The sequence below is a fragment of the Serinus canaria genome, chromosome 19, assembly GCF_022539315.1.
Source record: "Serinus canaria isolate serCan28SL12 chromosome 19, serCan2020, whole genome shotgun sequence".
NCBI classification, from domain to species: Eukaryota; Metazoa; Chordata; class Aves; order Passeriformes; family Fringillidae; genus Serinus; species Serinus canaria.
The window spans coordinates 5,266,012-5,291,813 of NC_066332.1; the positions used below are offsets into that span (position 1 = coordinate 5,266,012).

Below are 25,802 nucleotides of genomic sequence, written 5' to 3' on the forward strand. Positions count from 1 at the left end.
CCTTGTTTTGCTTCTGGGAAGGCTCAGCACTGCTCCAAAGCTGGGACTTCCCAGGGGATTGGGGACTGATTATGACTCCCCCTTCCAGGGATGTGCCCCCATCACTTCCCCCCTGGCAGCCCCACCCTGATGGGCACAGGGGGCTGTGGGTGTCCCCTCACTGGGACTGGAGGTCAGAGCAGCTCTGGCCCAGTCCCACGGATGCATCCCTCTGCTTTACATGGACAACAACAGGAGAGCTGGAGTATCTCCCACACCAAAAGGACACTAAAGACAAACCCCCCTTCCTGCCTTCCCAATCACTGCTCCCACCCAGACATCCCAGCACTGAAAAAGTTGAAATTATTTTTAATTTTAGAAACTACTGGGGTTTAATGGAAGTGACAGCTGGGGGTTACTGTTCATCTCCACAGGAGAAAATGCCTCAGGTGTTCCCAGGAGCCCTCAGAGCTCAGGTTTGCTCTGGCTTTTCCAGGCTGGCACAGGCGGGACGTCGGCAGCGCAGCGGAAGCTGAGGTTGTCAGAGGCAGAGTCTGGTGTGTTCCCCATCCTCACAGGGAAAGAGAAACCCAGAATTAGGGATCCTTCCTCGTTACACATATCCCTGATATGTTACAATACTCACAACCCTAATGTGACCTGCTAGAATAGCCTAGAAACATCATCCAAGTCCCCTGAATAGAGAAAAGCACTTAATTATTAATACCTGTTGGAAAACACATGATTTGAGAAGTATTTAGGAATGGATTTATAGCAGGGGTGGTTTTAGCCATATTTGTAGTGTGCTCTGCCAACTGCTTCTCAAAAAAATCATGTAGGAACAAACAAACAAACATCTTTTAAAATAAAACCAACCCAGAGAAAATCCTTGTGCAGCAGCACCCGGGCTTTGGCCAGACCTACCTGGTGGTGACACGAGCTTTGTGGTTTGCAGAGCCATCTGCAGTGTCAATCCACGAGGCCCCTCTCAGCACCTGCATCTTCTGAGCCCTGGGTGCCCTCCCTGGAGCTGGGAATTCCGATGCTGTCCATTCCCAGGTGTTTCCCAGCAGGTCATAGAGCCCTGAGATGGTTTTGTGTCAGAATTAGGAGAGCAGGTGTGCAAGAAATGTAAATTTGGTTTATGGGAAGGGGGAACAACATCCAAAGGATCGTTCAAGAGCGTGGTTTAATGTTGAGGCTGAAGAAATTCCTCACTGTATTTTAAACTTAAATGTGTCATCATTTCCCATGTACATGAGGACATGGCAGCCAGAAAATGTCCTTGGAATTTTCGTTACACCCCACTGAGTTGCAAAACAACTCAGTTTTAATTAAAAGGAGGTGGTTTGGTGCCTGCAGAGCAGCAGGTGCACCTCAGCCAACTCCAGCACCAACCATCATGCTTTCCCTCTACTCCAGATCCCACACATCTAAGCTCTGCCCAGCTCCAGGATTTGCTAATTAACATTAATTTAGGGAGCAGATGCCATCCCAAGGCAGGGTGAGGGTGCTGTGTACCGTAGCTGTTCTGGGCAGGGAATGCTGTCACCGGGGAGACGCCATGGTAGCCGTCCTCAGCCGTGTCCCCCCGAGGGAAGGCACCCTGGGGGAACAGAGATCATTCCCAGCAAAGAACCACCCCAGAAACAACCCCAAATCCTGCTCCTCACAGGGCTGTGCCACACTCCAAGTAGGCAAATAACTCTCTGGTGGCAATTTATGTCGGTCAAGAGAGATCAACCTGAAGTTGTCCCAAGTTCCCTCTTCAAACAAATTTATGTGTGAATTTTTAGAAGCAGTAAAATCCTGGTTTCCCAGGGAAGATGGGCTGAGCCTGCTCCCTCTGAGGATATTTTTACAACCCCCCAGAAGCTCAGTTTCAGAACCCCCAGTGTTGCCCAGGACACCCTCACTCAGTGGCTGAGTGAAACCCCTCCCTGAGGAGAGCCCAGCATGGATGGGATGATTTTCAGGATCTTACCTGCCACAGGTTTGTACGGTTTGGCTGGAACTTGTTTCCCCAGGGATACATCCTTTCTGCCAGTGAGGAAAAGACACATGTTAGCCCTGGGTCACTCCAGCCTGGCTTTTAGGATTCTCCTTTTCTGCTCAGCTTGACCTACTGAGGTTTTATTAATTTATTTTAATAATTATTAATATTACTATCTCAAGCCAAAAGAGGTGGTTCAAACCCCCCTCAGATCAACATCTGAGAACATCCCTGGAGGGAGGTTTGGATCTGGTGGAACTAACACCACTTCATGCCTGCTTTGGGAACAGCTCAGAGCTTGTGCTACATACGCTCCAGTCCTCCCCTGGCAGCAAATTCCCACTCCTCCTCCGACGGGAGCCGCTTCCCCTTCCAGGCACAGAAGGCCTGAGCATCGTTCCAGCTCACGTGCAGCACGGGGTAATCCAGCCTGTCCTTAATGCTGGAGCCAGGGCCTGAGGGCTGGGAGGGATTGAAGCAGATTGAAATTAATTTATACAGTTTTCATTACAAAGGAAATAAGGGGTGGAAGAGATGAAAGGATGGGAAATGTTTTTTCGCTTATTTTTAGTCAATAAGGTTCAGCACACACAACACACGAGCTCCCAGCATGGAGAGGAGTCACCACACCAGGATTTTACCCCACCAGGATTTTATCACACCAAGATTTTACCCCACCAGGATTTTATCACACCAAGATTTTACCCACACCAGGGTTTTACCCCATCAGAATTTTACCACACCAGGGTTTTACTCACCTGTCTCCAAAAAGCCTTCTCGATGGGCAGCCACCACGGGGCTGACTGGGGAAAGAAATGACACCAAGATTAAAGGTGAACTGGTGACACCTGGACTGGTGACACTGTCCCACAGCAGGGTGTGTTAGTCTGGGAAATGCTGCAGTTTGAGCTGGGTTATCACAGACATTTGGATGCTGCTTTCCCACAGAGGCATCTGTTTTTAAAAGTGAAAACAGATCAAGAGGCTCATGCTGTTCAGTTTTTCTATATTAAAGTTGGATTATTGAAGTACTTTGAAACAAATTTTACTTCCTCCCAGCTCCTGGAGTCCAGACTGACAGCTCAGAGAGCATGGAAACAGAGGAGCACATGAATCAACCCCAGCTCAGTCGTGCTGAGGTTCAAAAGCAAAACAACCCCAGACTAAAGAAAAACCTCTGAGAACAGCAGGCTCTGCAAAGAGGCAGCTGCTCCTCAGGTGGAAAAGCAACACCAAACTCATCATAGGATTCAGATTTACCTCCAGTTTTTGGGTGACTTTTTTTTTCAGCTCTTCAGATACGAAATCCTCAAAGACAAAGCTCCAGCCAAATGCTTCTGCTTCTGTTTTGTATTTCTTTTCTCTAACAAACTCCCTGGCATAAACACAACATGCTCTGGGTAAGGGTTCTTCAAGCTCTGCCTCAAAAATCTGTACAACGAGTTCAGAGCAAGGCAAAAGGTACAAAACTTACAGACCCCCCAGCTCCAGATGGTTTGATTTAGATTTAACAGATGAAACAGTCCAGTGGGCATCTTTGCACAAATTTGATATTTTTAATGTTACTTGTGCAGGTAAACTCAGCCTGCACTCAGGTTTCACTAACTGCAGAGAGAAAAAATCCCTTAAAAGCCTATAAAACCTGTGGCTGCTGTTAGTGGAAGAGTAGAAGAAAAGAGGAGATAAGAGAGGGAAGAGAGAAAAAGAGAAGAGAAGAGCGGAGAGAGAAGAAGAGAGGGAAAGAATAGGGAGGGGAGAGGGAAAGGAGGAGAAGAAGAAAAAGAGAGGAAGAAGAGAGGAGGAGAAAAAAAAGGAAAAGGAGGAGATGACAAAGAGAAGAAAAAAGAGGAAAGAGAGGGGGAAAAGGACAAAAAAGTAAATAAAAGTATGTTTCCAAGCTACACTGACACGATGGCTCAGCTTGCACCTGTGACAGTGATTTCCTATTGACAGACACATTTTTTTCCCAATGAGCACCCAAGCATTGGCTTTCAGGCCCCAGGAACCAGCCTCAGTACAGCTGGCACCACAGCTGGCCCTGCCCCTCCCCAAAGCCACCCGGGGCACGGCGGGCTCACCTGAAGTCCCTGTTTGTCACCGGGTGTTTGTCGAGAGCAAAGGGCTTCACTGTCACCTCCCTGGCGGGCACCTCCTCGCCCCTCCTCTGCAGGGATCCCATCTGGAAGGTGCCTCCGGGCAGCTGCACCATGCTCCCATCCTCTCCGAGCGCTGAAAAGGAAGAAATTCAGTACGAGTTTCATTTTTAAACTTTGGCCAGGCGCAGCTACTGACGGGATGTCCCTGCGTGTGCTGGAAGGGGTGACAGCGATCGGTGTCCGCACAACTCCGAGCATTTAAAGTTCCATTGCGGGGAAGGGAGCGATTCTCGGCTGGGGGAGCAGCAGGAGGCTCCGGGAGGGGGATGTCGGGGGGATCCTGGGGATGCCAGGGGGGATGTCGGGGGCTCTCACCGCGCTGAGCCCCCAGCAGCCCGCAGCACAGCAGCACCAGCCCCGCCGCCGCTCCCATCCCGGAGCCGAGGAGGAACCGCGGGCCCGACCCGGAGGTGCCGCGGGCTCGGGAAGCGCTTCCGGGGCAGCCGCTCAGCGGGAACGGGGATTTCTGTCCCTCCACGGCTGCACACAGGGTTAAAACTGCCGGGCACCGGGGCCACCGCCACCCTTCCACGCAAGGGAGGCGTTTTTGGGTGGTTGGGGGGTTTTTGTAAGGTTTTATGTGTGACAGAGGAAGGAAATTCTTTTTAACACAAAGCACCGCTGGTTTTAGGGAAAATCATCCCAGAGGGCAGGAGGCTGTGGCCCTACCACAAACCCAATGATAGTTCTGCCCCGACCTGCTCTGGCACTCGTTATCCATAAATACTTTAAAATGTAGAAGCACCACTATTAAAAATCCAACCCTTAAACCAGGTCCTTCACCCCCCACCCCAAGCCATTCTGCAGTGAACTCAGTTTTACTCATAAGCAAGTAGTGATTTCCTTAATCGAATATTTTTTTTTAAATTTACTGAACAAATTCCAGGTCTGATCCCACCCTGTTCCCAGAGCAGCAGTAGTAGCAGTAATTTCACAGAAGTCTTGAGTAGTAATTTCACAAAATTGCTAAGAGTAGGACTCAGGACTGCAGAATGTGAAGGTTAAAGAACAGACACCCAAAAACACAGAACAGAACAGTTTATTGGGTAAAAATGGAAAGCAACTGCAGCCACACAGTTCAGTGAAATCAAAAATAAATAACTCCTTTTTAGAGCCAAATCTTTGATGAAGTTGCTGAGATTTTGAGTGGCTGTGTTACCAAAGGGGCTGCCCCTCATGGCAGAGTGACTCCTGATGCTGGGACATCCACCAGAACCAAGGACAGGGCCCTGGGGTGGAGTCCTTGGAGAAATTCCACAGGGAGCACCTCCAGCTCAGCCCTTCAGGGAGGACATCCCAGCTCTCATGATTTCATCCACCAGGAGAATGTTGCTGGCAATCACCGTGCTGGAAACAGGGAAACAGCAAAGAAATATTGTTACAATTGCCAAACTCAGCTTCATTTTTGTGTTTCAAGACATCTTTCTGTACATGGGATCCCCAGTTTTACATCACATAAACACACACAGAGCAATGTTACAAGTGAAATCCTGCCAGCCTCACCATGAATGAAGCAGCTGCTTTTTGACATTGTAATTATCCCAGATTCCAGCTGCTGCAGCCACCATCGGCTCCCCTGCAACAGAAGTGAAGAGCCTTTAAAAAAACAGCTCACACAGAGAGTCAGCTAGCAGAGACATCTGATAGCACTCACTGTATCCAACAGTGTGCTTTATCCTCTAAAAACCTCAAATCAGCACACACTGAACTATAGCAGCCTGACTGCCAAGGCTTCTGTGCAGCTTTTTATCAATAAAGATATAACTTTCTGCACTCAGAGCACTTTGTGCTTCAGAGCTGAGCCAGGTTCCTACTGGAGCATCAGCCAGTGGCTGAGGGAGTCCTTACCAGTGTTGAGATCAACCCCAGTGAGCTGCCCCGACTCCATGTGCTCTGCCTGGACCTTCACCAGCGTCTCCTGGGGATCGTATCCCGAGTTCTGAGCAAGCACCTGGCACAGAGCAGAGGGATTGGCTTCACTTTGCTGATTCCAGAGCCCTCCAGCAGAAAAAGCACTGAGTCTGTGTGTGCTTTAAAGCCAATTTATCACCCAGGAATTCGTTTTACCTTAGGAATGATGAGCAGAGCATCAGCAAAAGCCTGAACTCCGAGCTGGGCTCTTCCTTTCACGCTGGGCTTGTGTTTCACAAGAGCATTGGCTACTGCCACCTCCAGTGCCCCTGCTCCTGGCACCACACATCCTGAAAGGGAAAACCACATTTCAGTTTGCAGTTTGATCTCTTCCCTCCATATCCTGCACGTTAACAGGTGAGTAATCAACCACAGAACTATAAAATCACCTCACCCTGAGCTCAGGCTTGGATTGGAGCAGGAACCAAGGGAGTTGATACATAATTCCCTAATTTTGGGATGGGTTTCTACAGGTCCTTATGATGATGAACAGGGAGGGCACTCACCATCCTCAATGGCATTTTTCACAGCCCGCAGCCCATCCCTCACTGCATCCTTGATCTGGGTCAGCGTGTGCTTGTTGGGGCCCCTGATGAGCAGGGTCACCGAGCGGGGGTTCTCACACTTCTCAATGAAGGTGTACTTCTCCTCCCCCTGGGGAAAACAGCAGCAGGTTTGCCTGTCAGCCACTTGCTTCAGTAATTTGTGGGCACAAATTAATAAACTGGATTCTTTCAGGCTGGGTCTGCACTGACAACACTTCAAGAAGTGATGAGAAGCAGCAGAAGTTTATTTCTGTTTTCTCAGCTTATGACAGGAGCAAACATCCAGGCAGATGTTCACATCCAAGTGGATTTTAAATGTTTTATGTCAATCCTCCAGCTTTAACCTTCAAACACTTGGTCACTCACCAGGGTGTACTCATAGACAAGCCCTGCGTGTCCCAGGCAGTCAGGAGTGAGATCCTCCACAGAATTCATGGCAGTGCCACCACAGGCCAGGGTCAGTCTGACAGAGAACAGGCACAGCTCAGCTTTATGTTCAATAAAACCCAAAGTCACAATAAGTGCAATATTTCAAGCCTAGGCTTGCAACAGTTTGGTTTTGTTCACAAAAGAGCTCTTAAAAAAACTGACTTCTAGATTTAAGGTGTCTGCATTTAAAGATCCTGAGAGCTCAAAGTGCCCTTTCTGCAGTTTGTCCAAACTGCCCCGAGTTACACCAGAAGACCTGCACAGATTGAAGCAGAATTTTTAGTCAAGCCTTTAAAGATGGATTTAATCCAGACTTGATTGACTGTCTCAGTTTGGAAGAGCAGATTAATGTATCCTCTCCCTTCCCCAAAACTGACCTTTCCATGTTTCTCCTTTTAGCTCTCCTCAAAGCAACTATTCCTTCTTTGGCAAGGGCATCCAAGGAAAACGGGTCAATTCCCTGCAAAGAGAAAGGGACCATCAGCATAAGGACAAAGCTAAAAACATCTCCTCTCACTCTGACACAAGATCTTACTCAAGGTTCAAAGATCTCAGCTAGGAACTGTACATTATATTCAGAAGTATCAGCCTAAATTTAGCTAATTCTGGCATTTCAAATAATTTTTACTTCTTCCCTTTATCTCACCTTCTGGTTGATCACTACAAATCCTTTGTCTGAGTCGCCACAGACTTTTCTTTTCAACTCTATGATTTTGTTGACTCTGTCTTCAATGAACTTTCTTTCTGCTTTCACCAACTTCTCCCTCTCCTCAGCACTTTTGTAGAAAAATCCAGAGCTCACCTCTCTGAAAGGGGAAAAAAAAAACCCACAAAAAAGCAGTGAGAAAACTTCTCTCTGCTGTAGAAATAAACTTGAGCATAAGGAATGAGCCCTTCAGTAACATTTTTAAGAAATCAACCCAGAACAAACCAGTCCCTCCAACCCACACTGCTGTGCTGCTCTCTGGTTCAGAGCTTTTCCACTTCAAAAAAGAAGACTGAAACTGAGATAACTCTGAAGAGTATTAATGTGTTTGCTCTACAATATCAAACTGTGCCTAAGAAAAGAAGGACTTTCAGCCTTTCTGTGATCACACAACAAAATAAAAACCACTGTGAAGCTCTGCCTCTCACAGAGATTTGTTCAGCCACCACCTTTCCCCAAAGGGCTGCAGAAGGGGCATCACCTTTCCCCTTCACAGTCTTGGCTGGTATTTAAGCACATTTTAAATAAAAGTCCTCAGAACACAAGCACGTGCTGTGCACTCACGTTTTCTCATACTCCAGAGAAACGTTGCAGGTAAGAATAAAAGCATCTTCCACTCTTTTCTTCATGTCAGGGTGGCGAGCTCCATGGTCCAGCACCAGCCCCCTGATCAGCCTGCAAGATTAAAAACCATCCTGGGTGTCCATGGACCCAAATGCAGGATTCCATGGAGTGCAGAGAGGAACTGCTCCATCCCAAACTGCCTGGGCACTGCTGGCAGTGGGCAAGGGTGATGTGTTCCCCTTCCAAGGGCATGCTCATTCCCATTAAAAAGCACGCCAGGCACAGTGGAAAATAGGAATTTGCTCTGGCATGGTGTCTGACTGCACCAGCTACTGAGGAAAGCTAGGGCAGAATTCATCCATGCACTGAGGGAAATGTAAAGCCTATGGAATAGCCAATCCACAACCCAGTTTCCATTTATCAAATGCTGCTTTGTATTTAACAGATGCCAACCTAAAGCATCATCAAACCACAAACACTAAGAAAAAATATTTATCCAATATTGTTAAGCCAGTGTTGCTCTTTGCTATTTGGTAATTTCATTGAGGAATCAATTCAGTGAGTGAGAAACTTCTGCCAAGATATTTATGGCTGAAATCTGTATTTCAACTCTTCCAGTGGTAGCTTTAGGACACTCTAAAGAGAAACCAAAACCCCCCAGGCTCCTCAAAGCTCAGGGTCCCATTAAACTGAAGGCCAAGGATCCTCCAGACTTACGTTGTGTCTGTCTCTGATTTGTGCTTCATCTCCATGATTTCCACCATGTACAGGTCAATGGGCTCCCCTGGTTTTCTGACTGTCAGGACAGAATCTACCACAGCCTGCAACACAGGGGAGGGAAACATCCCAAAATGACCACCAGCCTTCCAAAGTGCAAGTTCACACCTCACACACTTCCAGTTATAGTCCCAGCACTTCCACAGCTGGCTCTCTTCCCCCAGAGGCAGAGGTGACGGGGACACTCACCTCTGTCAGGATGTCAGCAAGCTCAGCGTGGACTTTAGTCCTGAGGGATGTCCTGGCAACATCGATGAGGGTCTCCCTGTCCATCTCCTTGGACACTTTGACCTGCTCCAAAACCTCAAGTGCTTTTTCCTTGGCAATCTCAAATCCTTCTGCTACTATTCTAGGGTGCAAACCCTAAGGCAAGGGAAGAGAAATCATTGGACAATGGAAGGCAAAATGGTTCTTTTTCCACAAACAGAACCTGTGGTTTCAACATTCCAAGGAGTGGCAAAGCACAGGGAATATGCTACCCAGGCCATGTGTTCTGTCCTTCTGAATACATATAAAAGGAATGCAAATCCTTCCAATGCAGAGGAAAAGCACAGATTAATTTGGCACAGACTGAAACCAAGGGAACTACAAAGCACACTTGGGTGTTCGCTGTGCAATATCCGCGTTCACCTGCCCTCAGGGAGGAGCTCCTTTCAAACGTTCCAGAAGTGTTTTCACTCACACAAAACAAAGTAACAGCAGGTATCCCACAAAACCTTAAAAGCTACAGTATCCACAATAAGTGGGTTTGATTTTGAACAGGGTTTAAGTCCTCTCCTCTAGCTTTTCCCCCCTTTTTACAACTTCTCATTTTAAGCAGAACAATGTATTTATGTTCCACTCCTGTTAAACATTTAAAAAAAAAACCAACCAAAAAAACAACACTGAGGGGTCCCACTGAAGGTTTTGACTTTCCCACCTACAAATGGAACACTGCATACACACCTCAGAAATATAAAGATCTGCCTGCTTTAGGAGCTCTCCAATGATGAGGACATTCGAGGTGGTGCCATCTCCAGTGATGTCATCTTGTGCCGTTGCTACTTTTGCTATCAAGGATGCTGTGGGGTGTTGGATTTGCTAGACAAAAATAAGAAGATGAGCAGTTAAGTTTCACTGCAGTGGTACAGCAAACAAAAATCTGAGATCAGCTAGGAAAGAACAGAAGGTGATGTTCTAATGGTTTACCCTAACTGGTTTGCTACTCCTTTGGCTGATTATTTTAATCATTCTCATGGTGCCGTTTATCTTTTTAACATTATTTTCTTTAAAGTATTGCCATAACCTGAACTTATTTCTTCACCCTCCTCCCAAGGCCCATTTTCCTTCAATGGATAAGAGCGGCTGGGGCAGGGGGGATGCGATTTCCCCTCACCCAAAGGCTCTCGTCCCTCCCTAAACCCCCTGAGAGGACCAGCCCCAGCTCACCATTTCCTGCAGCAGCACGTTGCCATCTTTGGTCAGTTTGATGTCTCCGGAGCCCGACACGAGCCTGCGGGCGGCACGGGGAGGGTGAGCAGCGCCCCGGCCCCAACGCACGCGTGAGGCCGCGGGCCCGCCCCGCTCCCTCCCCATCCATTCATCCATCCCGCCCCGGCCCCAAAACACGTGCGGGGCCGCGGGCTCCCACCGCTCCCTCCCCATCCCGGAGCCACTCACCCCTCCCGCCTCCGCCTTTGTTCCCCTCCGCACCTCCCGGCCCCCGCCGCTTCCCCTCACGCCTCCCCTCAGGCCGTGCTCCCCCCAACCCCACCCGCGGCGAGAGGCGCGGGGACTCCCTCACATCTTCATGGTGCCCTTGGGCCCCAGGTTGGTCCTCAGCACGTCCTGCAGCCCACGGGCCGCGCTGATGTTGACGGCCAGCGCGGCCTGGGCACGGGCCACCTCGGCCTTGGGGTTGAGCGCTTTCACCGCCATGACTGCGCTCTGCTCTGGGCCGCGCCGGGCGGGGCGGAGCACAGCGGTCCCGCCTCCCTCCCGCCCCTTCTAGAACACTCCGGCCTCGCCTATTGGTCTACCAGAGCGGCGCGGAGTTTCTATTGGTTAAAACGCCTGTCGCTCATCCCGGCTGCTCCCGCCGCCGAGGCGTCCTGGTTCTCATTGGTTTGTTGGCGTGCCAGCCGAGCTTCCATTGGCTGTGGGGCCTGTCGCTCCGCATAGTCCCGCCCCCTCTCCGCCGCTGAGGCGGGGGCGCGGCGCCTCCCTCAGAGCGGGCCGTGAGGGGAGCGCGGTGTGGGTCAGGATGGTCTGTGAATGGACGGGGATGGTCGGTGGTTAATCCGCCCTCTCATGTCACAGACGTCCCCAGCAACTCCGCAGAACTGTCAGAATAAATAATTAAACCCGCTGAATTCACATTAGACCGATAGAATTAATAGTTAAGTGGAGTGGATTAATAATCGATGGTTCTTGGTTAAATTCGGGATTGAGGTTAATAAAAGCTCATTTTCTCCTAACACACAAGCTGATGTGTGGGCACAGGGCCTCCATAGCCCCCAGTGCACACCCTCTGCCCGGGGCTTTCCTGGACCGAATCCCTCCCGGAGGTTCTAAGGATGGGGATGGTCCTTCCCAAGGCCACACAGAGGTTTCTGTCTAGAATAAAACCAGAAATATTAATGTCAAGACAGCCTTGGTTGGTGCTGAAAAGTTTTCCCTATGTGGCCTGTCAGGGCTCACTCCTGGAGACGTTAAAATATTTGTGTCTTAGGATTCTGAAATGGAGGGACGAGTGAGATTCCCTGGAGAGGAGCTGGAGAAGGAGCTCCTGCCATGGTCCCTCACACCCCTGCGGGCTCTGATTGCGCCAGGTTTGAATCCCACATTGCTCTGTCTGGGCTTGTCCCCTCCAACACCCACTGGAGCACAAGGCGACACCAGGTGTGACACAACCTCTTCTTGTTCCAGGGGTTGCATGAGGCCCCACAACAATCCCCAGGCAGTTCCCAGTGCTCTGCAGCCCAGCTGCTCCAGAGGGTGCTGACCACAGGCACAAGTGGCCCTGAGGCCTGGATTTTGTCAGAATTTGGTGCAGGGAAGGCAGAGACCCTTCCCCAGCCCTCTCCCACCAGGTGTGAAGATGCCTAGAGAAGCTGGAAGTGTCCAAGGCCAGGTTGGACAGGGCTTGGAGCAGCCTGGGATAATGGAAACTGTTCCTGCCCATGGCAGGGGGCTGAAACAAGATTCTCTTTATGTTCCCTTCCAACCAAACCTATGGATTCTATAAAATCCCCCCTCTCAATCACACTTTTTGCAGCTCTAGATGCAGCCCTGGATTGCTTCAGCAGTGCAATGAGCTGGATGTATTCCCACACCACCTCCAGGAGTAAAATCTGAGCCTGCTGTAGGGTCCAGTTTTGCTGCACAGGACTTTTGGGGGAGCTTGATGGGAAAAGTCAGTGTCAAGTGTCAGAGCAGCCTGGCTGGGCTTGGCTGCAGGCTGTGGCACCTGCTTTGGGTGAGGATCTCAGGTTTCTGGGCAAAATGCCATGCTGTGCATGAGAGGAGGACTCCCACATGTGGCCTGTCTGTCTCCCTGGAAGGAACAGCTGCTGATATCCTTGAGATTTTGGTTTTTTTTAATGTTTTAGGTGGTGTTTGGACGTCCTACCAGTTTGGAGCCCGATTGTTGAGCAGTGTCTTGTGAAATATTTTGATGTTGACTCCAGTGGGGTGGCTGGTCTTTCTCCTCTGTGATTGCAGATATGAGGAATAAACATTAAACATTGCAAAATGCAGGGAATCACACTTGCCATTTCAATATTGGCTCTGGAACTCCCTAAAAATGTTGTCAGCACCTCACTGGGATGCTGAAACCATAACAAAACAAACCACCAAACCTGGCCCAAGAGGCTGCTGTGCAAATAGCTAAAATGCAATATCCAGTTAAAACACCTGGATCCCCAGCTCTGCCCTGGATTCTGGAACTCCCAGATCAAATATTTTGTTGCCTTTGCTTCTCTGGTTTGGTATTTTTTTGCCTGTTCCTCTCAGGGCTGTTCTCAGCAGAGGGCAGCCTTGTCAAACCCATCCCAGCAGGCTTGTTAAATTTCATGTTTTCCTTGCTGATGCCTATGGAAAGGCAGGAATTGCCCATCCTGAAACACCTGTGGGGCTGGCAGTGATGTGGGCCGGGTTCAGGTTTGGGAGAGGAATTATTTCTGCTGGAAAATAAAGAGAAAATTTAATTTTGAGATGGTTCTTGTTAGGAGAAGAGGGGGGGGAAAGGGAAAAGCTGTTTTCAAAGACATCCTAATCCCCCATGCAGGTGGTTTCTGCTGGTTTTGGTACAAATGGAGAGGTTCTGTAGTGATGCACAAGAGTTGGGTGCTGTGTTTGGATCAAGTTTGTATTTTTATCCTGAGCATCCTCCTAGAGCTTCCAGGCAGAGCTCTCAGTGTTTCCTTGCTGGCTCACATTTCTCAGGATAGTTATTTTGTGTTATAGTAACATTTCTCACGAGCATCTTCACATTAAAATCCCATTTTGCAGCATTTTTCAGCCATCAAGCTTTTTTTTTCTTTTCTTTTTTTTCAGTCTTAGCTGTAGAATTGTTCTATTTGTTTTTTATGTGTAATAAAAATAAAGGGCAAATGCTTACCAGACTTAAATTGCCCTATGAATTCAATGGATTACACCAGGTTAAAATCAAAATATTTAACTAAATTAAAGCCAACATGTCCATTAAACTAAGCCAAATAAAGGCAATATCCTTCATGAAATATTCAGCAGCAATTCTCTTAGTCAAGCCAGGCACTGCTTATCTTGGCAAAAACCCCTCAGAGATTCTCAGTAAAAGCCATTTTCTTTCATCTTTATCAAGATGGGTTTTCCTTTAACCTTATTCACAGAAATGATTTCTAAATCTGCTTTAAACAACATCCTGTCCTGCCACGATAAAGCTGACAAACAACACCGGGCTGCTGAGCCCTGGCACCAGTTTGGTAGCACAGGGGCTTGGTCCCATCTTTTCCTGCCTCAAGAAGCTGCTGGGAGATGACCCTGTGAAGTACTGAGAAATTCTGAAAAAAACATAAAGGGAGGAGGGGCACAAAAGGTGATGGGGTTTATTTAATAAATGGAATTTTGAGGGCTGACACTGCCAGGACGGCAGAAGAGGTCATGCACAGAGTGTGACTGGAGCACCCAGCGGTGCAGAACAGACGGGCAGCAGTCACAGGACTCCTGGCACAAGTGGACAAAAGCAGCTAAATCAGCTTAATCAGCTTTCCTTGACCTTGAACCAACAACTCCTGGGCTGGCACTGTCCCATTTTCCAAGCCAGGGCAGTGAGCGAGGGAAGCTCTTCTGTGGCAGGCCAAAACCAAGCACGGGCAGCTTTGGCAACTTTTCCCCAGCTTTTGGGGAAACAACACAGAGCCTTTTCCCACGCCTTTCTGCTTTGCTGCCGAGCTTTTGCCAGCTTTGGATGGGATTTGTGTCCATAGCTTCACTCAGGGATGCACTAACAGCTTCAGCCAAGAGGAGATATTGCAATCTTAAATTCCTGAAAGGTGGCTGTGCTCAGGTGGGGTTGGGCTCTTTTTCCAGGCAGAGAGAACCAGAGGACACTTGTGCCAAGAGAAATATAGGTTGGATGTTAGGAAAAAGTTTTTTACAGAAAGAGTGATAAAGTTCTGGAAGGTGGTGGAGTCCCCATCCCTGGGTGTGTTTAACAAAGCCTGGATGTGGCACTGGGTGCCAGGGTTTAACTGAGGTGTTGGGGCTGGGTTGGACTCCATGATCTTGAAGGTCTCTTCCAACCTGGTCAATCTGTGATCCCAGCTCACAAATCCTCCCTTCTCTCCCGAAAACAGCCTCCCTCCTCGCTGATTTCAGCCAGGAGAAGCTCCCGATGGCTGCTGGTCGGAGCTGCCCGGCCGGGCTGAGCGAGCCCCCGCGCCCGGCCCGGAGCGGCTCCTCCCCTGCCCTGGGGCGGTCACACCTCTGCCGCCTTCGCTGGCAGCGAACAGCTGCCCTGCTCTGCTCCCATGTGTGCGAGCACCTCAAACAAACCCCCCGGGCTGCCTGACTCAGCGCTTTATCAGGGGCCGAGCGGCAAAATGCGGCTCTCGTCCAGCGCAGCCCGTGCGCGGGGTTTGTGCCGCTGAGGGCTCAGCTGATCCCTCCCTGCCAGGCGCAGCCAGGAGGCTCCGGCGGCAGCAGCGGCCACGGCCGGTTCCCTTCTGTAAGTGCCCGGCACCGCGCTTTTCTCGCAGGTCGGAAGGGGTTGGAGCTTGGCTCGCAGATCCATAACACAAGGGGGGTTTTTCCAGCAGGGAAAATGAGGAGGATCGTGTGGCTGTGCTGCCCGGCACCGGCGTGCTGGCTGGTTTATAGCAGCAGCGTGAATGAATGATGCAATCGGGCACGGGGGGAGCAGCAGCATTTTGGCAGGACGGGCGAGAGGGGATTGGAGAGTTGGGAGGTGGATGTCAACATCCAACAGGTTCCTTCTGCCCTTTTTCACCTGCTTTTCGCGAGGTGCTTAAATGAGTTCGCTGTGAGGCACTGCTGTGCAGAGAATCGTGCGGAGCTGCGAGCAGCTCATCTCTTGACTTGCAGACAGCTTTGTGCCACTGCCTTTACAAACTGAGCAGGAGGTTGGAGCAAAATCTAAAATGAAATAGAAAACCCAGGAGGTTTAACAGAAACCTAAAAAAATTAGGAAAACTCAGGAGATTAAGGACTGAATCTTCCTATTCTCACCCTGCAAACCACAGAAAGTTATGTGTGGAAGGGTTGGACTTCTAAAACTTACATAAAACACAAACACAATTTGCTTAAATATAACTAATCTGCTTAAATGTATCAGCTTTCCTCTAAAGCTTTCAAGACGTTGCTAATTCTGAGGATGAAAGCTCAGCACAGAAAAGCTGTGCCACTGTATTATTCCCATTTTACAGACACAGGACTGGAAACAATGAGGATTAAGTGGATTGTTTAAACTCATACCATGGAAACACTCCTGGGAATGTTCTTAGAAGCTGTAGGAGGAAAAGGTCCTGAAAAAACTTTCAAGAACTATTTTCTCCAAATCCTTTGCTCTGAGCAGCAATTTCCCTTCAAGGCAAAAGAAACAATTTAATGTGGTTGAACTTCTGTTACTGTTCAGTACAATGTTAAATGGGGAAGTGAATCAGAAATTGTTTGCAAACAAGGATATTCCTGAGTGCTGGGTAATATTTCATTAAGATTCGCTTAATCTTCATTTTTAACAGCAATAAATGTGATCATCATGCAAAGTAGCAGCGTGGCAGCACTTCTGAAAGCTGAAATATGACAACAAGGGAGGTTTAGTCACTGTGAGGGGTTTGAGATCTCATCAGCACCTTGCAGCCCCAGAACACCTGCAGTTCTGAGCTCCACTGACTGCTTCCATTTGCATTACCTGTGGATACAGGGGATGGGGCAGTTTTTCCCTGTGAGGCAAGTGTCCTTCTTTGAAGGGACAGCAAACAGAGAGGATTTCAGTTGTTTTCCTTTCCCATGTGCTCTTACATAATTCCCCTGTTTGTGACTCCACCCTGTCTATTATGAAAGAGAATTAATTCTTGTGAAAATGTCTTCTTTGTTTTTTTTTTAAACAGTCTAATGGAACACTTCATAGTCTGGAGGCAAGGAGATCTCATGGGAAGTTCCCCTTTTCTCTTGTAATTTTCTTTTTTCTCCATCTTTATCTCAAGTTTCACCCTACTTCTCTCTCACTCTTTTGTCTTCTTTAGCCACTTCTTGGCCCACTGTTCTTCTCTTCCCCATATTCTTCTTTCCAGCTTTTCCCCATGTTTTATTTTATATCAGACCTGTTGAAATGTTTGCTGCTTGGATGCTTTTCAGTCTAGGAATTGATTACCTACCTGCAATTCAGTGGTAGGAAGATCAGAGATTCCCTGTCAGTGTTTTTCATATGGAAACAGAACCTGTTATTTGTGGGAATTTCTTTTTTTTCTTCCCATCTCATCAAAACATTTACACTTTAAAGCAATCAGATGCTCTGTATTTGGAATAATTAATCTCTGCCACTTACACAGGCCTGGACCACTCTGGAATACAAAATTGCGTTTTCCTGACTGCTGCTGAGATTTGTCCATAGAAGAGTTTTCCACAACTTCAATTCTTTTTGCTCTGATGTGCTAGTGATGATTTTTGCAATTCCTCCCTTCTAATTTGTCGTTTTTAGACCACATAAACCACAGTTTGAAACTATTTTCAAAGAGGAATAAAGAGAGGACAGGGTTAATTCCAACTATGACTCCACAATAATTCTCCTTTATTTGTCCATCAAAGTGTAAAGTCCAGCACAGCTTTCATGTCATCATTGTCAGCCCATCCAGCAGGGACAGGAGCATGGGAATGTGGATATCAGAGAGAGGGAAACGTGAACATTTCATCACTCCCAGCACACCTGTGCAGAGATAACCTTTTCTGGGGCAGATTAAAGCCTTGCATCCAGACCCAGACTGCAGTTTGTCACCGAGCTCTCACGTCACAGAGCAGTGTCCCTGTGGTCTCTGTGAGGTCCCCAGGGTGAGGGAAGAGATGAATCTGACTCCCTGTTCTCAGAAGGCCGATGTATTATTTTATGATATATTATATTAAAGAATAGTATACTAAAGAAATAGAAAGGATACATCAAAAGGCTTAACAAGAATAATAATAAAAACCTGTGACTCCTCAGAGTCTGACACAGCTGATGGTGATTGGTCATTAAGTCAACACAATTCACATGGAACCAATCAAACCTGCACCTGTTGGTAAACAATGTCCAGACCACATTCCAAAGCAGCAAACACAGGAGCAGCAATCAGATCATTATTATTTACATTCCTCTCTGAGGCTTCTCAGCTTCCCAGGAGAAGAAATCCTGGCGAGGGGATTTTTCAGAAGATGTGACAGTGACGTGTCCCCACGGGGTGCCATTGCCTCACAGGGTCACAGAGCAGCCCCAGGTGTGGCAGTGGTGGCTTTGCATCAGCAGGGCTGGCTGCTGGAGCGCACATTGGTGACGCCAGTGTCACAGCTGTCCTGGAACACGGCCCTGCTGCCTGGAAATCTGGGAGCTTTCACTGCAAACACCAGCACAGCTCTGCAGCCCAGGGCAAGTCAAGGCTAAAGCAAACGTGCAATTCACGTGGCACCTGCCCAGCCAGTGCCAAGCCTGACCTCAGAGCTGGCCTCTGGCCACCAGGCCTCACCTCAGAGCTGGCTGCTGGCAGAGGGAAGTTCTGATGTCCACTTCTCTTTTAGATGCTGTGCTGATGGCTGATAACTGTTTTTCTTGCATGTCTGGTGCAGTCTTTGTAGGAAAAGAAAAATCCCCACATGGCCTGCAGCCAATAATCCTTTAGCCATGATCCTAAGGCTGGACTGGAGTTTTATGGTGTGCCCATGCACCAAGGGCAGAGTTGTGCCAAACTGCAGTTCAGAGGGGCTCTGTAAAAGCCCTTTTCTGGGATACCTCCTCTAGTGCCACCACCCCCCTCAAAGGCAGCAGAATAAACCCCAAAAATGTCCTGTCCTGTCTGAGGGCTGCCTGTGCCTCTCATGTCACTTGTCTGTGTCCCTTGCTCATTGACATCTCCTGCCTGTCAGGCAGACACAGCTCCTGGCTGTTCACAACAGCTTTCACCACTCAGGCTGGGTAGTGCCTTCAGACAGATTTCCACCTCCCAGACTGGAGCATTCTCTTTTATTCCATGGTCAAGAGCACATAGGAGAGGTGCGTGCTCCACATTTTGTAGTGATGATGGGAATTTTTAATAAAGCCTTTTGTGTATCCCAATATTCATCACATCCTGGGAATAAACCAAAAGGTTTTTTACCTGCTTTGACCATTAGTGAGAGGAAAACAAAAGATGAAAGGTTATGAAGACATCCATAATTATTAAGAATGTGCTGTTTGATGATGTTTTTCCCCTGTCCCAGGAAAAGAACCTGCAACCCAGATCAATCATACAAGACATGTCCTGAGAGATGTCTGAGACATTGGAAGAAACAAAAACTTCTACAAAAATCTGAGAAGTGAGAGAAATAGGCAGGTGTTTTTTATGTCTAAATTATAGGTTAGTAGACTGTAAAATCCACACTGAATTAATTCCCCTATGAAGGGATGAAGCACAAGGTGAGCAGGGATGAGTAAGAAGATACTTAACTCCTTAAGCTTCTGATCTGCAGAAGTGCTCAACAGGTTGAAGTGGACAGATCTAAAAGGGTGGAAAAGAAACTTTTGTTGTCAAAAGAGGTAGAAAATGGGACAATTATGGAAAGGGATTAAAATTATTTTTCAGGGACTGTTCTGGAAAGTGTGATGTCTTGATGGACTGAGTGAAGTTCTCAAGGGCCAAGCATTTGATGGGTTTCTAAAATCCCCAGTGTTAATGGTCCAGTCTTTTATTAATGAAGATGTAGGACAGGATCTAAACCTTCCTGATTTAGAGACAACCACTCATGATAGGTTTAGATTAGTTTGCAATCAATCCTTAGGGCCTGGGTGTCCTGCAGCAACCGCTGTGACACCCTAGCCTGGGAGAGATGAGAAGCCAAGGCCCCCCTGAGCTGAACCAGAGCCCTGCAACCCCACAGAGCTCTTGGCAGCCTGGTGCCTCAGGCAATGCCAAGGATTACAACCTTGAACCCGCCAATGGGCTGAGGCAGCAGGCAACAAATCAGCAGCAGCCCAGGGCTCCACAGCCCACCTGGAGCACGAGGTGACCATCAGTAGGCAGCAACAGCAGGAGCAAATCAGCAGCTGAGCCAGACCTCCACCACCATCGCCCCCGGGATAAAAGCCCTGAGCCGCCTGCGCTCGGCCCTTCTTGCCCGCGCCAGAGCAGCAGCACCAATGGCTCAGGAAACAGTGCTCTTCTCTCCCTCTGAGAAAGACTTCATCTTGTCCCCTCACAGTAAGAAGGCTCCCAAAAGGATGGCATCCCTGATGGAGCTGAAGGAGATCTTCCGCAGCGCCGATGCCGTGTGCTTCGACGTGGACAGCACCGTCATCAGGGAGGAGGGCATCGACGAGCTGGCCAAGTTCTGCGGGGTCGGGGACGCCGTGGCTGAGATGTACGTAAGGCTGGGGAGCTCCACAGGCCAGGCACAGCTGGGGAGCTCACACAGGCACAGTGAGCCAGGGCAGAGGTGTGTGTGAGGCTGGGGAGCTCACACAGGCACAGTGAGCCAGGGCAGAGGTGTGTGTGAGGCTGGGGAGCTCACACAGGCACAGTGAGCCAGGGCAGAGGTGTGTGTGAGGCTGGGGAGCTCACACAGGCACAGTGAGCCAGGGCAGAGGTGTGTGTGAGGCTGGGGAGCTCACACAGGCACAGTGAGCCAGGGCAGAGGTGTGTGTGAGGCTGGGGAGCTCACACAGGGCCAGGCAGAATGAGCCAGGGGTGATGAAACTGTGAGCATGGATTTGTCCTTTACAATCATCTGGTTCTAATGTAGATTATAGTTTGTAAAGGGGTTGGGGTAATAAGAAGGATTAATGCAGGATGAGGTGACTTGGTTTGGGAATTGTGAGGCTGCCCAAGAAAATTATCCTGGAATTAAATCTCTATTAGTAATTTTGAATTAAATCTCCATTAGTAATTTTGATAGACTAAGAGCAGCCCTCATCATTAGACTTGGCTAAGCACTAAACCCTGTTCTGAATGAGGAAACCTTACCATGGAATGGAGGAGAGGGGACAGCACTCCCAACCCATTGCTGGGACTGAGGCTGGGAAACAGCACCAGCTGAAGCTTTTAGCCAAAGCTCTGTTGGATTCAGCTCAGGAATATGGTCCCAGTCTGGCATCCCAGAGGGAATGGAGCCATTGTCCTTTGCTCCACTGGCTGTCCCATCCATGGAGATCTCCTAGCCCCCAATCCTTGGGGCTCAGCATGCCCTCTCTCCCCTGGCTCCTTGTCATTCCTCATGAATGCTGTGTTGTTGGGAGAAGCCCCAGCTGGTGACGTGTCCCTGATTTGGTTTTTGGCTGTCCCTCAGGACCCGCAGAGCCATGGGTGGCACTGTCACATTCAAGGCAGCTCTCACAGCACGGTTAGGTCTCATCAGGCCCTCCTATGAACAAGTGCAGAAATTAATATCTGACAACCCACCTCAGCTAACTCCAGGAATAAGGTAAGAAGAATTTTTTATTTATTTTTTTTTAAGTATTCAGGAAGCAGATGGAACAAATAAAGCAGATTCTGTGTCATGAGTGATGCTGCAAGGCCACAGAGCTGGTTTGTGTTGCCTTCCTGCCCCATCTCTGTGCTGGGTGTGTACAGAGCTTGGATCAGGAGCCTGGCTCCATGGCTGGTGGTTAAACATCCATGGGAAAAGAAAAGATTCTTAGGTATTGACTGGAATTGGCTGCCAAGCTCAGATCCTGTCTGGAGGATTAAATGGGCATGGAAAAGAGTCTGTTCAACCACTGGTTTCTCAGGGGTGATGGGACTGGGAGGAGATTTAACACCTCCTTAAATTTGGTCTGTTCTGCAACTGTTACCTCTCTCTGCTCCATGCAGTCAGTTTAGGGGATCCATTGCTCAGAGCTGCCCATTCTGCAGTCCCTAAAAACATTAAAATTAAAGCAAACACACATAAATATGTGTATTCATTCATCCTTGAGGTTTGGAATGAACATGAACTATTTAAACCAAAAAGCTCTGGGGATTTTTTCCCTATTCAAATTGTTTCTATCAATTGAAAAAAGTTCCTTTACTACAAAACCTGACCATAGCTTCAAGTCTGAAATATTTTTAGCATATAAAAAGAGTTTTTGACGATCCTGTGCTTGTATTATATCTTTTTTTTTCTGTAGAAGACAGCTAGAGGTAGCTACAAAGAGAACATTGTTTCCTTGTTCAGGATCATGTGATTTTCCTTTTCATTCCTTCCCTTTCTTCCTCCTTTTCATTCCTTCCCTTTCTTCCTCCTTTTCATTCCTTCCCTTTCTTCCTCCTTTTCTGGGTCCTGCTTCAAGTCTCTGTTTGCTTTTCAGTCTTCAGTGTTTCTGCTGGTCCTGCCACCCCTTCCCCTGCTGCAGGCTGATCTTCTGCCTCCAGAGCCAAATCCCCAGAACCCTGCCCTGCCTTCAAGTCCTGCTGGCATTACTGGAGTCACAAACTTCTTTTTTTGATTCCTTTTCTGTGGCTGCTGCCCTCTTCTAAAGATGGCATTGATGTCCAGCATCTGGTAAACCAACTCTGAGCTAGAAAACATTTGCACTTTGCACTTTTCAGCCCACTTAGCATTTTGGAGCAGTGGTTTTATCTCATCCCCTGCTTTTTGCTACGTTCCAGATTCATTTTCTTGCTGAGAAAAAAAAAATGAATTGAATCTGCTCTCACTTGTTCAAGGGAACTAATGTGAAAGTGGAAAGAAAACAGTTTTAGGGAGTGTTTGTTTTTGAGGAATGAAATGATGGCTGGCAAGAGCTGGACAAAGCAGGTGTGGGCACAAGCAAAGAGGGAGAAGCTTTGGGCAGCAGAGCTGGATGGAGCTGGGAGCAGCACACCCAAACTAAGCTGGAGAAGCACAAAGCCTGGCTCAGGGAGGATCTCTGTGCTGTCTCTTCCCAGGGAGCTGGTGAGCAAACTCCACCAACGAGGGGTTCAGGTGTTCCTGGTCTCGGGGGGCTTTCAGAGCATCGTGGAACACGTGGCCCTGCAGCTGAACATCCCCACAGCAAACGTCTTTGCCAACAGGCTCAAGTTCTACTTCAACGGTGAGAGCCCCTCCAGCCTCCTCCCTCTGCTAATTAATGGCACTTTCCTGCCTCCAGCTGGCAGGTATTGGGCTGCAGGCACTGTCCTGGTACCAGCCCATGGAGGAAAGTTACAAAACCCTACCAAAAAGCAGCTCAGGGCATGCTCAGTGTCAGCAACAGAGCTGCAGTTACATTTTAATTGCAGGCTGTGCCAAAGGTAAAACTTGTTACAGCTGCTGAGAGCAGAGTTTCATTTTCTCCTCTCCTTGGAGTTAAAGAGTGCATGACCTGAGCTGCTCTCCCAAGCCTCCCTTTCAGGGGCTTTGGGCCCTGGAGCAGAGCTGCTCTGGGTTTGGAGCTCTGCCCCACCTCTGTAGGTGCTGAGGTTGTTCTTACTCAGAGTTTCCTACACCCTGCATCCTCCTGGCTGCTGTTTTGGGATGTTCACACCAGAGTGCCTGGGGATGGCTGGGTAGCACTGCTCACACAAGTTTCTGGTTTTCTCTGAAAATGTCTCTGCTTTTCTTTGAAAGACTTGGGTGAAATCCCAGTCTAAACTTACCTTGGAATCACTGATTTGGGATGCTGTGCTGTGGATTTTACAGGACTGCATGCCCTGAAGTCAGGACCACAGACAGAGATCTTCCTTCATTTCCCAGAAAATATCTGTATTTCCAACTTGTCCTTGCATTGTTTTCTAGGAGAATATGCAGGGTTTGATGAAACACAACCAACAGCTGAGTCAGGGGGGAAAGGAAAGGTCATCACTCATCTGAAAGAACAGTTCCATTTCAAGAAAGTGGTCATGATTGGAGATGGAGCTACAGACATGGAAGCCTGCCCCCCTGGAGTGAGTATTGCAGAAATCCTGAATTCCTTCTGAGCAAATCCCTGGGGCAAAGAGAAGAGTGAGCTTTGGATTCTTTAATAAAAAAAAAATTACCAGAAAGATAACTTTTATATATGCTCATGTCCCAGGGAGAGATTTTAATTCCATCTCCCCTTCAGCTCCTTTCCCCCACACAAAAATCTCCCAATACCCCAAAACTGCTCAGGATTTGTTTAATGCTTCCCATCTAAAGCCAAAAAAAAAAAAAAAAAAAAAGGAAAAGAAGAAAAAAAAGCTGCAGTGGAAATTTTAAACCCTGCACTTTCACTGCAGGGGGTTTTGTGAGATGTAGAAATGATGATTGCTCTGGTTAATGATTGAGGACAGGGTTAAAGTTTGCTTTTGGTATCTCTGAGATGAGGCAAACAGAGGTAAGATAAACAGGAGAGGGGTAATTGTGGGATGCTGGTGCATGAGCCAATGTTTACCTGCTCTTGAATGGAATTGCATCACATTTACATCAGAATCTCAGCAAAATCTCAGCAAAATCTCAACAATCTGGAGGCTACAAGGCACTGAGGAAAACCCCAATACCCAAAATGCTGCAGAATGAATCATTGATAAATCTGAAAAATGAACATGCAAAGGAATACAGGGCAGGGATTTTAAAATCCAACCTTAAAAGCAAATTTAATGACTGAAACTCCCCTCCTTCCATGCCATAACCCACGTGCCCATCCCTTGTGTTTTTCCAGGATTGCTTCATTGGATTTGGAGGCAATGTGGTCAGAAAGCAAGTGAAGGAGAAAGCCAAGTGGTACATCACCCACTTTGATGAACTGCTAAAGGAGCTGGAAGAGCGATAAATCCTCCTGTAAAATAATCTATTTAACACCTGTAAATCCATTCCACAATGCCATTAAACATTTATTTGTTTGCAAACTCGTGGGCTGCAGGTTTTTAATGATTCTGGGAGCTGGGGAGTTCCACTCTGGCTCCTGTGGCAAATGGCACCATGCTGCTCCAATAGGTTGGAATGAAAATGGGTAAAATATTTAATAAAGCTTTCCTGTGGTGGAAGAAATAAATTATTTACTTCCAAGGGAAGACCAAACATAGAAAATAAAAAGTTAAAAACACCTTAAGAGATTATCTCCTGGTCAATATTGCACAGCTGTTGTTTCATCAGTGATGCCTCTACTGATTTTGGGTGGCAAAGAAAGAACAAGGCCACAAACAAGAACTTTACCAAGTTATTGTTGTTGTTGTTATTATTATTATTATTTTATTATTATTATTAATAATAATAATAATGTAATTCAGGCTCTAGTTTGGCAAGAACCTTTCACTGCACAAACAAGGACACACCTTTCACTGTTACAAACAAGAACTTTGCCTAATCAATAAAAACAACAATAATAATAGTATTAATGATGATGATGATAATGTTAATAATGTAATTCAGGCTGCAGTTTGGCAAGTGCCTTTCCCTGCACAGAATCTCAGCTGCAGGTGAGCAGTTAACAGGTGGAAACATCAGTAAATATCTCTGATTTCATGAAAGTTGTGGCTACAGAGAGCCTGTGGTGTCATTTGTTACTCAACCTCAGTTACTCAACCTGTCTGGGGCAGGAGCTGCAGGGAAATCTGAGATCCAATCTTCATCCCTGGCCAAGAAACATTTTCAGGTGAGGGATTGGGTGCTTCCCATCCTTCAGCAGAATACTCCAATCAAACTCCAAGCTGCTGATTTTGGGAAGTGGTCCCAGTGTTTGTGGAATGTTTGATTCATTTACCAACCCACCCCCAGCAGCTGTAACGGGATGGGAGTGAATTCATCAACCTGGAAAGGAAATTCTGGGAAACTTCAGTCCCACCCCTAAACTCTGCCAGAGTTAAGCCTGACCTGTTCTAAGAGCTCCTCTGAGCTCCAGCTGGTGGATCCTGGTTTTTAAGGAGTCTCTTTAGTGTCTGATGCAGGAGAACACACCTGGTAAATGCTGACAACTCTCCTGAGTGTTTTTCACATTGTGGGACTTTCATTTCCCTGACTTGTGAGAATCTCACCTGAGGATGGGAAAAGCTTTACCAATGTTAAAATCCATCACACCTGCCCCTTCCTTCCATCCCCACAGCACACAGGAGAAATATGGCATGATTTTATGTAAAAAACCATTAAATATCTGCTGAGGTTTGTATCTTCTGAGTGCTCACATAGAG

General features: G+C 47.8%; 3 protein-coding genes and 2 non-coding genes across 5 annotated transcripts; 1 reads left to right on the forward strand and 4 right to left on the reverse strand.

Moving 5' to 3' along the window:
• Positions 1 to 331: 331 nt before the first annotated feature.
• Positions 332 to 4,552, reverse strand: SUMF2 (sulfatase modifying factor 2). Its single transcript, XM_009094705.3, has 9 exons — positions 4,444 to 4,552; positions 4,051 to 4,201; positions 3,233 to 3,347; positions 2,731 to 2,775; positions 2,284 to 2,434; positions 1,964 to 2,019; positions 1,501 to 1,585; positions 904 to 1,063; positions 332 to 550 (listed from the first exon to the last, which is right to left on the reverse strand). Exons 1-9 carry the CDS (start codon positions 4,499 to 4,501, stop codon positions 445 to 447), a joined length of 927 nt encoding a protein of 308 aa, XP_009092953.2. The 5' UTR covers positions 4,502 to 4,552; the 3' UTR covers positions 332 to 444.
• Positions 4,553 to 5,149: 597 nt separating this feature from the next.
• LOC103820091 (T-complex protein 1 subunit zeta) lies at positions 5,150 to 11,025 on the reverse strand. The gene is made up of 14 exons (XM_030233551.2): positions 10,844 to 11,025; positions 10,489 to 10,552; positions 10,006 to 10,140; positions 9,250 to 9,423; positions 9,001 to 9,104; positions 8,284 to 8,394; positions 7,660 to 7,819; positions 7,391 to 7,473; positions 6,951 to 7,047; positions 6,546 to 6,693; positions 6,196 to 6,329; positions 5,977 to 6,079; positions 5,632 to 5,704; positions 5,150 to 5,475 (listed from the first exon to the last, which is right to left on the reverse strand). Exons 1-14 carry the CDS (start codon positions 10,975 to 10,977, stop codon positions 5,403 to 5,405), a joined length of 1,593 nt encoding a protein of 530 aa, XP_030089411.1. The 5' UTR covers positions 10,978 to 11,025; the 3' UTR covers positions 5,150 to 5,402.
• LOC115484709 (small nucleolar RNA SNORA15) lies at positions 8,513 to 8,647 on the reverse strand. Its single transcript, XR_003945416.1, has one exon. It is a non-coding gene; the product is annotated as a small nucleolar RNA SNORA15 (small nucleolar RNA).
• On the reverse strand, positions 9,547 to 9,677 carry LOC115484713 (small nucleolar RNA SNORA22). Its single transcript, XR_003945421.1, has one exon. It is a non-coding gene; the product is annotated as a small nucleolar RNA SNORA22 (small nucleolar RNA).
• An 8,819-nt stretch (positions 11,026 to 19,844) lies between the features above and the next one.
• PSPH (phosphoserine phosphatase) lies at positions 19,845 to 24,527 on the forward strand. Its single transcript, XM_009094702.4, has 5 exons — positions 19,845 to 20,121; positions 21,046 to 21,180; positions 22,626 to 22,771; positions 23,455 to 23,603; positions 24,338 to 24,527. Exons 1-5 carry the CDS (start codon positions 19,901 to 19,903, stop codon positions 24,446 to 24,448), a joined length of 762 nt encoding a protein of 253 aa, XP_009092950.2. The 5' UTR covers positions 19,845 to 19,900; the 3' UTR covers positions 24,449 to 24,527.
• The last annotated feature ends 1,275 nt before the right edge of the window (positions 24,528 to 25,802 follow it).